At 57.5% G+C, this 11906-nt stretch overlaps 1 protein-coding gene across 3 annotated transcripts; it reads right to left on the reverse strand.

The window, feature by feature from the left end:
* LSM14B (LSM family member 14B) lies at positions 1–10872 on the reverse strand. 3 transcript variants are annotated; one of them, XM_026503839.4, is made up of 10 exons: positions 10569–10870; positions 8849–9012; positions 7481–7616; positions 6585–6701; positions 4370–4537; positions 4036–4113; positions 3664–3825; positions 3145–3295; positions 1151–1336; positions 4–555 (listed from the first exon to the last, which is right to left on the reverse strand). In XM_026503839.4, the coding sequence occupies exons 1-9, from the start codon at positions 10693–10695 to the stop codon at positions 1165–1167; spliced, it is 1275 nt and encodes a 424-aa protein (XP_026359624.1). In that variant the 5' UTR covers positions 10696–10870; the 3' UTR covers positions 4–555; positions 1151–1164. The 3 variants fall into 3 exon arrangements, with proteins under 3 accessions (XP_026359625.1, XP_026359626.1, XP_026359624.1); XM_026503840.4 differs by lacking the exon at positions 4036–4113 and having other exon boundaries at positions 1–555; positions 10569–10872; XM_026503841.4 differs by lacking the exon at positions 6585–6701 and having other exon boundaries at positions 2–555; positions 10569–10872.
* Positions 10873–11906: the final 1034 nt, after the last annotated feature.

Genomic DNA, 11906 nt, shown 5'->3' on the forward strand with positions numbered 1-11906 from the left:
TTGTCTGGTTTGCTTATACAACATGATCTGTGGGACACCCCACTTTCCCTGCTCTAAGGTTCCCCCCCCCCCACGCTCCCATGCTGGCCCTGCCTGGCTCCTGAGACCCCACCTGAGGCCATGGGGGTGCCAGGCCAGCAGCACCAGAGGCCAGCTGGGTTACAGAGACACGCTTGGCTGCCACATTTGCCAAATGAGATTTGGTTCCACTTTAAAAAAGTCAAAGCTGTCACAAAAAAAGGTCACAAAGTGAGGATCAAGCTTTTGCTCTAGAAACCTTTTTCCAAAATACCAAAACCTTAGAATTAGGCTGTGCACAACTAAAGAGGAAAGACAGGCCAAGATACCTCAAAGAGGTTACCCACGAATACTTCCCCCCCAAACAAGTGGTTCTAACTCAGACCATGTCCAAGTTCAATTAAGTCCAAAGCATAAGTAGTAGTACGGGAATTTTCCAAACTCAGTAAACAAAGTGACCCACGTCTCCCCGCTAAGTGCAGCGTTTTCCAATATCCTCAGACACAGCTTCCGTCTCTGTGCTACTACTGCAGGCGCCTGCAGGAAGGGGACAGGACACCAAGTGAGTATGCTCACATTCCACTAGACAGCCACCCAGCATGAGCCAGGCACACAGACTCCCAGGGAGGACAGGGATGCTCAGCCCCTCTCCCACTCCAATCAGGCCCAGGCTCCCCAGACTTTGCAATCACAACCAACGATGGAAATCATCTTTGTACACATGGGGGACAGGGAGGAAGCTCTAGGTCCCACCTGGCTGGGGCAGGTCAGCACCAGGCACACCTGTAGCCCACTCACCACCCAGACCCACGGGGCACCCAAGTCACCGGGACCTTGTTAATGCAGTCTCGGAGTTCCTGCAGGCCGCGGTGGGGAGGCTGGCTTGGGACAATCTGTCATTGCTGACCACACTCTGACAACACTGGGGCCTGCCCTCCCTAGGAGCCCCCTGGGTGACTGGGAGGGTCCAGGCCCTCATTTTGGCCTGGATTCCTGGAGGCTCCCCCTCTTACTGGAAACCAGAGCCAGTCACTCCCGGCTCCTAAGCTCTTCCTGCAGAGGCTGGCTATCAGCCTCTCCCACCCTAACACCCTCCCACCAAAGGACCCAGAAGCTGCTTTCCCTCACTCACCTTGGGCTGCATCCTTACACCCTGCCAGTCCCAGCTCTGTGGGAAGTTGGGTTGCGACGGGTTGTACCGTTGCCCCTGCCCCCTCGAAATCCACCCCTGAAGCTACGGCCACGAAGAAACCTTCCTGACACCCCAAAGGTCTCTGTGTTGAGCTTCCGCTCCTCAGCCCACGTAGTCCGCCTGGAACTGAAGCACAGGCAGGTGCGTGAGACCAACGGCAGCCGCACCTGCTCACCGCTTTCTGAGCCAGGCCCCAGCCTCACACGGCCGGGGAGGAAGGAAAGACGGGCAGGCGGTGCTGTGTTGCTGGAACCAGCAGCCAGACAGCCAACACTGCAGGTGCTCCCAGCCACATTTCCAACCAGGTCTGTTTCTCACTGGACTGGGCTGCTGGGCATCAACTCTCATGCCTTTATCAACGAAGACGAGCACGTGACACTAGACAGTAAACCACAGACCTTCAGACAAGTGTTTAGTACATGAGGAGGGGGTTGGGCTGGATGGACAGGGTCTCCAAGAATGTGTCGCTAATGCTCAGGGGTAGTGGGGACATGGCACCAACACTCCACACTGCCCCAGCATCCTTTGTACTGAGGATGCGGCCAACACCTACCTTTGTAGCTCAGGAGAGGACCCTTGTCTGTTTATAGGCAGCTCACGGACCACATACCCAGCACTGAGCTCCTGTAGGCCTCACTTAAAAGAACCAGCAGCTGCACCCTTCAGCTGCCCAGGCCAACCACCCAGAGAATCATTCTGGTTCTCCCCACATCCTGTCAGCAAACCCTATCTGCTCCCCCTTCAAAGTGCATTGAGAAGCCAAGCTCTCTCCTCTACCACCACTACCACCCAATTTCCAAACACCCAGACTACTGCAAAAGCCTCTGGATGGGCCACCCAGCCTCACACTTGCCCACCTTCAGCGTGCTCGGCAGAAAGAGCAGAGGCGTCAGATGGCATAGCTCCCTGGCTCCGACCTTGACAGCTGCCCACAGCTCTCAGCACACGAGCTGGTCATCACCATGACCTACTAAGCCCCACACGCACACGTTCCCTTCATCCTGGACCGACTCTCTTGGACTGTGCTTGGGCACGCGGCAGATGCACCCTGCCTGCCTCGCCCCGGCAGCCTGTCTGCAGAAACTTCCTTCGTCCCCCCCCCCACGCTGGCTCCCAAAAACCACGTGGTAGGAGACCTCCACACTCAATTTACCATTACCCTCCCCCTGGCCCAGCCACCCCACTCCGTTCCCAGAGGCATTTCTATCCTAGACATGCATGTGTTTTTATCAGTTTTTCCCCTGCCAGGATAGAGACGGGGCAAGTAGGGACTCCCAGCTTGCTCTGAGCTGTGCCCTCGCTGCCCAGCAGCGTGTCTGGCACTCTGCGCGCAGAGCAAATGGGTCTGCATTTCCACACTGTGCCCACTCTACATACTCCGTTTACCGTCCAGCTTGTTCACACGGCAGCATCCGAGCACCAGCTGCAAGGCACTAAAAATGCACGACAGGGTCCCGAGGCTCCAGCAAGCAGATGAAAGAACACCCCGAACAAAACACTGGCCAGCTGCTACAAGCAGCAAGGGCCTCAGGCCCCTGAGGTCAACTGGGAACCAGGAGTGGGCCAGGACGAGGTGCTGCAGAGCTGAACGATGCAGCCACTCAGCTGGGGAGGGCAGTGCCGAGCACAGCCTTCACGGACAAAGGGGCCGCAAAGCCAAGACGGAAGTGGGGGCTGGACCTTGGTCAGACCCCTCAGGTGCCTGTGACTGCCAGGGTTCCCACATTGGCACCTGCTGGTATCAGCAGGACTGATGTACCCACATGGCAAAAATGTGAGTAGGATCCTAGATTGGCCCTTAACTTAGATCTGAGGCTGGTCTTCAAGACAGCATGCCCTAGCCTCAGGAGTTATGAGGCAGAACGAGGGTCTTCCGGGCAGCTCATCCAGGCCTCACAAGCCCCGGGCCCAGCGCCCTCACCCGGCCCCCTAACCTGGTCTTGAGCTCAGAGGAGATGTTGTCGAAGAAGGACTTGGACTTGTCATAGTAGCAGTTGGGCCCCAGGTGGTCTTCCTCAGCAGGAGCCTCATCACTCTGGGTCACCACTGCCGAGTCCTTCTCGTCCCCCTTCTCAGCTTTGTCATCTGCACGGAGAAGAACACACTGGGATGCCGGGAAGCAAACAAGCACCCCTCCTACCAGAGGGACCCCCGGGCAGCTGTCCTCAGGCCTCGGAAGTGCTGCAGGGGGGTTTTCAGTGTTAGCAGAATCCCCTCGATATCCTAACCAGTCCCGTCCACTCTGGGGCCACGCGGTCTGCTCGTCCTCCCCTGAGCAAGGTTTGCCTGGGGCCCCAAGGCTCCTCCTCACTCAGGAACCCCTTAGGGGCGCCGCTTCCACACTGGCCACTGGCCTAGCTGCCCTCCACCGCCCCCCCGCCCCAGCCTCTCCTTGACCTGCTTCTACACATACTTCTTGGTAGAGAGGGCAATTTCCGAATAACGACAAACACCTTTAAAATTCAGCTTCTTCTTAAACTCTTTGTCCAGCTCCTCTCTGTTGAACTGGGCATTGGCACTCTCAAAATCAAAGTCGCCTTCAAACTTGATTGTGTTTTCTTTGACATTCGTTGGGCGGTTTTGACCTCTGGAGCGGTTCCTTGTTCGTCTGTTCCCTGGGAGAAGAAAGGAAAGCCCCGCTGGTAAGCCACCAACCTGACATTACTTGCAGTAAGATGGATGACAAGGAGGGAACAGAGCCAGAAGCAGACACTGAGCCCCAGCACCCCCTAAAACTGTCACCCACAGAGACAAGGGGGGTGGGCAAGCAGAGCACACCTGGACAGTTGGAGGCTCCCCAGAACTCAAGTGGCAACAGCTGTTACCTGATCTCCTCCTCTGAGGTCTTCTGTTCTCGTCATTCACCTGCCCTTGACTTTGCACAGCTGCCGGCTGAACTACATCTAAGGCGCAAAAGGTAAGAGTAAGGCAAGCGCCTACAAAAGCAGAGCCCAGCGATGGAAGCAGGGTGGCACCACCACGGGGGACATGCGGCAAGGGGAGGCCCTGCAAAAGCACATGGTGTTTAGGGTGGGGGCAGGGATTGGTGTTAATTAAAAAAGAAAAGACAGAGAAGAGAGAAAGAAAAAAAACCCCAGGAAGCAGAGTGCCGCTCTGAGAACACGAAGCAAACTCCGGAGGAACGAAGTGTTCAAGTACCGCTGCTGGTCTTGCTGCTTGGCTGGGCGGGCCGCCCGTTGAGCTGCATCCCCACGGGGCCCTTGCCAGGTAACAGCTTTTTGGCGTTCAGGTTATCAACAGAACCAGTCTGGACAGCCTGCTCCACCATGGGGCTCTTGCCGACTGGGACGGATGGAAAACCAGCTCCTGAGATGGGAAGGGAATGAGGGCTTAAAACCAGAGAGGAGAAGACCTCGCACCCCTCCAGCCACTCCTTTTGGGTGGCACGCCAGGCAGTTGAAGGTAACCACCTCGAGACTCTCCCAATCCCGGCCAAGCCTCCTGGACCACCCCTCTGTGCCCAGCCAGGCAGCAACAAGGCCAGTTCATCTGGGAGCCCTGAGCCCCAGGATCCCCAAGCTAGGGAATGCCGAGGAGAGAAAAACATCCTGCCAAAAATGAACACCTCCCAGGTGGTTTAGAAACAGCTTCCAGGACGGGGAGGGCGATGCAAAAAGTAAACAAACAAAGCTTTCCAAAAATCACGTAAGCTCTAACCCCGAGGGGGCTCCTTGGGTTCCAAGATGCTGCCCAATTCACGGTCTTAGAATTTATTTCATTCCAGTCCACACTGGACAAGAACAATCCCTGTCCGGGAATTTGTCGTAAATACAGTGATCACTCTTTAAATTCTAGAACACTGTTGTTTCCGCTTGAGGAACACCACCACCAAAAAGGATGCTGTAATAAGAGCCAACTACAGAAAAGTAACACAAACACATCCGGAAGAAACGAAAGCTGCCAGGCTGGCCCTGGAGGCGGGCCTCGTGAAGTCTGTCCTACAACACTGCAGCCCCAGCCCCGGGCACCGCAGCTGCAAGCTCAGAAGCCGAGTCTCGGCGGAGGTCTCAGCAACCGCGGTGTCTCCTGAGGCAGGGAAAGGGAGAGGGCATGCCACCCACGCTGGCCCATCTCCTCCCTCCTCCCCATACATCTCAAGGTGGGGGAAGGGTGGGTGCTGGGTGGAGGTCCAGAGCTTTGACACAGAAAAACTGAGCCCTAACCACAGAGGTAACTCTGATGAGGGGCAGCCCGTCCCACGTGAAGACTGGCTCTTTCATCTTTCTTATTTCCCATGTGGCACAGACACTAAGGCAGTGACTGTAAAATACCCCTTATGACCAGCACAGACGCCGCTCGCGGTCTCACATCCCAGCACCTGCAGACGCGCTCTACTACAGGCGCCACGCTAGAGCGCCCTCCCTGGCCCGCCACCTTGCCCAGCAGGGCCTTCCCAGAGACAGTGGGATGGCTCCTGCCGCACTCTAACTCACTCTAACTCGAGGGGGCAAGACTCTCAGGCTCCCTTGCTTTTGAGAAAACCAAAGCAGTTAAACCATCTTGCCTTAAGAGCAATTTCTCACAAACAATCCAAAGAACGATGAACTAATGTAAATTTTACCCGGGAAAAAAAAAAACCATTACTGCTTCTACAACTCGGACGCACTGGCATACATGCAGGAACAGAAAGCAACACGTGCAAAATAACGAACTGACAGGAGTCGCGTGCCACAGAGGAAGCTGCAGGTGCGATCTTGGACCCAGCCTCTGCAGTGGCGAGGGCAGAGCTCCCATGCTCTGCCTCCAACAGCTGGGCACGTGAATCTCAGCTCTCCGATGAAATGAGAAGAACATCAAGAAAGGTCAAGAAGCCCCAAGAGGTGCCACAGCCCAACTGAGACAGGTGGTGCACACCAGCATTAACAAGCTGGTCATTAGGTCCGCACTATTCACCTGGTCAACAGCTCGAGCAAGTCTCCCAATTTTAAAGGGGCTTCACTTGAGGCCCCCTGGATGGCTGACCAATGTGGCACACACATCCCAGAACAACACGTGAGTTTCTTAGGGACACTCTCCTGTAGTCTCACCCAGTAATCTAGAACACCTTCGGGACCAGCAGAAACCGCAGGGAAAGGCTTTCTGTGCAGAGGAGAAGTTCCCATGTTTGGTAGTCTCAGTACAGGTCAAAGCAGACCCTGGGCCCCGGGAGAGTGAACAAGTGATTGGTCAGCTCTTTCCGCCCCTTCTCTCAAACTCTGCGAGTTCATTAATAAATCATGACTATGTAAGGAATCAAATGGAAGCAACTTTGACCCGCGGGCTTGGCTACAGCTACTGTCACTCTGGGCTACTGGTTTACCCCCTTGCTCTCAGGATGGCAAGACAGCATGCAGCTCTCCCAAACTGCGGTTACCCTTGGAAGTGAGCTGATGTGGCTCTGAGGACATGTCAAGCTCTGAAGCGGGCTGTGGAGATGGAGAAGAACTAGGGCTGGAAGCTGCGGCCGAGGCTGGAGGGCTCACCAGCTTCTCTAAAAGAAGACAGAGGAGAGAAGAGCAAAAGAGAAAGTACACAAATAAGTAACGAGACACTCGTCCTGCGTCCAGCAAGCTTGGAAAGAGCCAGGCAGTCTCTCGTAGGACATGTGGCTCACACAAACTTACTCTAGAAACACGGTGAGCCAGGCTGAGAAGGGCACCCACACTAGGAGCAGCAATCAAGACAACTGGATTAAAAGGTGACCCAAGAACCGGTCTACAGGGCCTGCTCACATCCCTACGCCTGAGGAGGAGCCTGCCAGCTCCAGGGTCTGAACGCATGGCAAAGCTGCGTCCAGGGCCAGGTAGACTCTCTACACGTGCGGAACAGAACCTCATTCCAGAGTTAGTTCACCTTCGGGGAAATAACTTTTGTGCAAAGCACTGACAGTACAATGATTATAATAGATAAGTGTTGATTTAACTTCCATCATTTACAGGTTTACAAACATGCTCGTAGAACTCATCTGTAATCATACATAACACTTGTTTCTTATTGAAGCAAATGTATCATGACTTCCACCCGCACCAACATTTCAAATGAATTTTGATTTGATTCATCTGTTCCAAAATTCAGAACGCTAACTCTTTTACTCTCAATTAAGTAGTTACTAAGCATTCTAACTAGTTGAAGTGGCACTGAGTAACGTACGAAGCGTGCGATACAAGCTGAATGTCACAAGAACAGAGCATCCCCGCTGTCAGGGTCTGCGGCCCCGCCTCCTGCAGGTCACAGCACGAGCAGTTTACCAGATAGAAACAGGTTACTCACCTAGACCCAAGGAAGCGGCGTACTGCTGGCTAAGCAGAGAGCTGGCAGCCAGCTGGCTGTAGGGTGGCATCCCTCTGAAGGGGCTGTAAGGCACGTGTGGCTGGAAGGAGGAGGCCGAGCCCGAGCCCAGGGAAGACTGAGCAATGAGACACACAGATGAGAGCAGCGCAAGGCCCTCCCATTACCCGCCTGGAAAGCACTGCTCAGACAAGGAAAGGCAGCCCCACGACTGGGGGACAGAGGGGACACTTCCAGGATGATCTAAGGGAGCTCAAAGCTGCCTTTCCCACATTCCATACCCAGCACTGCCTGTCCAGGTAACTCAAACCTCAATTTCCCCTAACTCAAGCCCTCCGATGACGCCCCACTGTCAAGCAGTTTAGCCTCTGTATGGGTACACCATCCTCGATCTGGCCGTGCCCCAACATATGGGAGCAAAGCCACGAGGTTCCCAGACGAGCATCCTTCCTCTGGTCCCCCTACCTTTGGGGACACTGCTGCCTGTTGCTCCCAAAAGGCCTCTTTGTCCCTAGAGGCCTGGCTTAGGTACTTGCCTCTTCTGAAGTCCCTGAGAACTATTCCTGCAAACCTTTCATGAATCTGGCCCCGGGGTTCCTCCACATATTCCCAGAACCCCCACGCATGCTCCTATCTTCTAGGGAGCGCCTCCCATAGTATGAACCTCAGAGGAGCCAGGGAATAGTTAAATTTTAAGTCAAGAGAATATCAACCTAGGCTCCCTGGTAATCCTAGGCAAATTATACCTTATTAGGAGCGCCTGGGTGGCTCACTCTGTTAAGCAACTGCCTTCTGCTCAGGTCATCATCTGGGTCCCGGGATCTGCCCCTGATCTGGCTCCCTGCTCAGCAAAGAGTCTGTTTCTCCCTCTCCCCACCACCCACCCCACCTCCGTGCTCTCTCCCAAATAAATAAAATCTTTAAAAATTACATAAAAATGCTTAAAGAGTCATGCCTTAATGCAGCAGACAGGTGTATGGTGTGGGAATTGCAAATTCAGTGTCCCACAACACTGGAATTTAAAATCTGGACAGTGTCAAGAGAGCAAGTCTTGCTGTCCCAACCCAAATCTTCAGACATACCCAATTCCCCAAACACCCCAGGCAAGACTAGAACACCACCCTCTCCTAACACAAACGGAGAGTCTCACTCCACAGCACACGCTACCGCAGGCTGAGGTTAAGACCTTTCGGAGGAACACCAACAGCCTAGACAGAAATTAAACCACTTTTCACTAAAAGGCTATTCCTCGAGTTGAGCACTCCCGCCAAACAGATGACACCAAGTTCCACTTGGACACCAGCACCTCTCAGAAACCATGCCCCCCACAAAGCAGAGTGACACAGTTACCTGAACAATAGCAGGATCCTGAGGGAGTGTGTGCTGAGCTTTCGGAGGTTCACACACGGTAATATCTTTGATATCACTTCCCCGGAAAATGATGTATTCATAGATTTCCTCTCTGGGGGGGGCCGGCCTATCTGTGGGACGGTCTTCAGTACCAAAAGACCTCACTTCGGAGTTGAGAAAAAGAAGTGTTAGGTTATCGTCCTCTGCCAAGGGCGTTCCATCCATCCTCTCCGTGGCAGTTCTGAAGCATTCCATGACTGGCCCTGCCCCGCACACCATCCACAGCACAGCACCCACGTTCCACCTTCCAACAACTACCCCACCCCCCAATTTCCAGTGGACAATACCTACAAGACCCCAGCTGGCAATGCTCCAAAAGGTTCTAGGTCACAAAGACAAGTTAGCGACATCGGAGCCCGACAGCTGTTTTTTGCCTGAAACCTCACCCCACATCGTCACCCCTGGGAGTCTGTTTTGCTAGGAGAGAAGCCTGGAGGTTGTTACCCTCACCCTCCCACAACCTGCCTGGGGAGGAGCTATCTATCACAAAACATCGGGAGAAGTGGGCCCAGGACCTGGACCCACAGCACCAGCTTGTGTGTGCCCGAAGGCCTTCTTGGGGGTGTGGACCCTTAGCAGCAGGGATTAAGGTCTCTCCAAGTCTGTCCTTCAGTCTCTGGGGCAGAGCTGGGCTTGAAGCAACCTCTATCTCATCTGAGCACAACTCCTACTAGGGACCAGAGACTCTGGGCCTCAGTTTCTCTGATGGGGATCTCATGCCAAACATACTCAGGTGCCAAGAGTACACGTCAGCACATGCCCTTATCTGGAATCCTGAATTCTCCCCTGGAGCAGTGCAATCTGTCTACCCTAGAACTTGGAGCGCTACCTTTAGGACATATGCCCAGAGTGTGGAATGACAGCGTCCTGAAGGCCTGCAGCTCTCTCTGAAAGAAGAATCATGCAAGCCGAGTCCTAACCCTTAAAGGCCTAACAAGACCCATCACACAAACAGGGTTTCTGCAGACCTGGCTGCACTCAGCACTTCTAAGAGGCAAGGGAAGGACACTCGCCATCTTCCCTGGAGGATGAAGACAAAGAAACTTTGGAGCCACCTCCTGCCTCAACAAGCTGGGGAAAGATTCTGGACTCCTCTAGAGCCACAATACAGCCTTCTTCCCCTAAGTCTCCGGGGGGCGTCGGTGTGGCCACAACGTCTGCATCAGGGCAGGAGAGCGCTTTAAGCAGGGGCACCTAGGGGCCGACCGAAGCTCCCATCCTGGCAGGAGGTTCCATTAAGACGTGGTATTTGTTCAGGCTCAAGGCCCCAGCTGCTTAATAGGTTCCAGAAGGGCTTGCAGGAGTCGTGTTCTGGGGAGGCCCCGGGGAGCCTCAGGCCCCTCGCCCCGCCCCTCCTCCGCAGGGACCCGGCTCTCCGCGCCCGCCTGGCTACACCGGCCCCCCACCTGCAGAGGTGGGCTGCGCGGGGGAGGGGGCGGCGCGGCGGGAGCCGGACCCGCCCCCACCTCCCCTCCCCTCCATCGGGCTGGGCGGGCCGGCCGCGCACAATAAGCCGCTGCCGTGCTGGGGAAGACCATTGTGCCGGCCGGGCCCCGCGGGGGTGGGGAGGCGGGCGGGGGGCGCCGCGGGGGGCGGGGAGCGGCCGCGGGCTGTTGGCGGGCGGGGGCCGGGGCGGTTGGGGCGGCCGCGGGGCCGCTACCTTTGGCGAGCGCCACGGTGGAGTTGTCCGTGTCGATGGTGTAGAGGATGCCCTCGTAGCGGATCTGCGCCTTGGAGATGAGGCTGATCTTGCTGCCCAGGTACGGGGTGCCCGAGGAGCCGCTCATGGCGGCGGCCGCCCGGCTGGGCCTGGCCCGCTCGCCTCCGCGCGGTTGCCTCGCCGCCGCCGCCGCCCGCTCCTCCGCCTCTGCGCCTCCTTACCGCCGCCCGACAGGCCTGCGCTGGGACCAGCGAGCGAGCGGCGGCGCGCGGCCGGGGGCTCTGAGGAGAGCGTGGGGGAGGAGGGGCCGCAGCAGCCACATCCGGGGCCTCGCGCCGCCACGCCCCGCCCCCGCACGCTCGGCACCCATTGGCTCTCCGCGCCGGCCTCCCTTTAAATATGGCCGCGCCGCGGGCCTAGGGGCGGGCCCGCGCTCCACGCCTGCGCAGCCCCCGCCGCGGGCCCGGGCGGGCTTTCCCCGGCTCTCCGCCCCCTCCTCAGCCAACTCCCGGCGGGCTCCGCGCGGGGTGGGAGCACGAGACCCCGCCGGCAGGCTCAGGGGCCGGGGGGGGGGGGGGGGGCGGGGGTCGTGGGGGGAGGTGGAAAAGGGGTGGGAATTGGGAGGGGCGAAGCGCGCGTGCGCGTGCCGGGCGGGCGGGGCCGGTCAGCGGAGGGGCGGGGCTGGGGGCGGAGCGCGTTGGCCTTGCCCTGGTCGCTGTGCCTCGAGCTTACGAGCGGGGTCCCCCCAGCTAGGCATCGCCTCTGCGGAACAGGCCAGGACAGCTTCTCCTGCTCTGGGCTGGAAGGCCGCCCGGCTGGCGTGCTCCCCGCCCCTTCTCCAGCTTCCGCGGGCCAGAGTCCCTGCCCCGGGGAGCGAAGGCGAGGGCCGGGGTCCCTAACCGCGGCGTGGAGGCCGGGGGCCCGGAGTCTCTGTTCCGCTGAGCGAAGACGGGGTTCGGGGTCTCTGTCGGCGACGTGGAGGCAGTGTTCGGGGTCCATGTCCCGGGAGGCGATTGCGGGGTTCGGGGTCCCTGTCCCGCGAGGTGCACGCGTGGGGCCGGGAGTCCCTATCCCGCTGAGTGAAGACGAGGTGCTGGGGCTGGGGCCGGGGTCCCTAACCGCGGAGTGGAGGCGGGGTTCGGGGTCTCTGCCCACGATGTGGAGGCGGGTGACCGGGAATCCCTGCCCCCGAAGGCGAAGGCGGGCGCCGGGGTCCCTAACCGCGGCGTGGAGGTGGGGACTGCCCCCTGGGCGCGGGGCGCAGTGGCAGCTGCGGGTAACGAGCGCTTCCGGCGCGTCAGCCGCTAAATATAAAGTGCTGAGCGCATCTTCTCCTTT

Source organism: Ursus arctos, unplaced genomic scaffold, assembly GCF_023065955.2.
Source record: "Ursus arctos isolate Adak ecotype North America unplaced genomic scaffold, UrsArc2.0 scaffold_16, whole genome shotgun sequence".
Lineage (NCBI taxonomy): Eukaryota > Metazoa > Chordata > Mammalia > Carnivora > Ursidae > Ursus > Ursus arctos.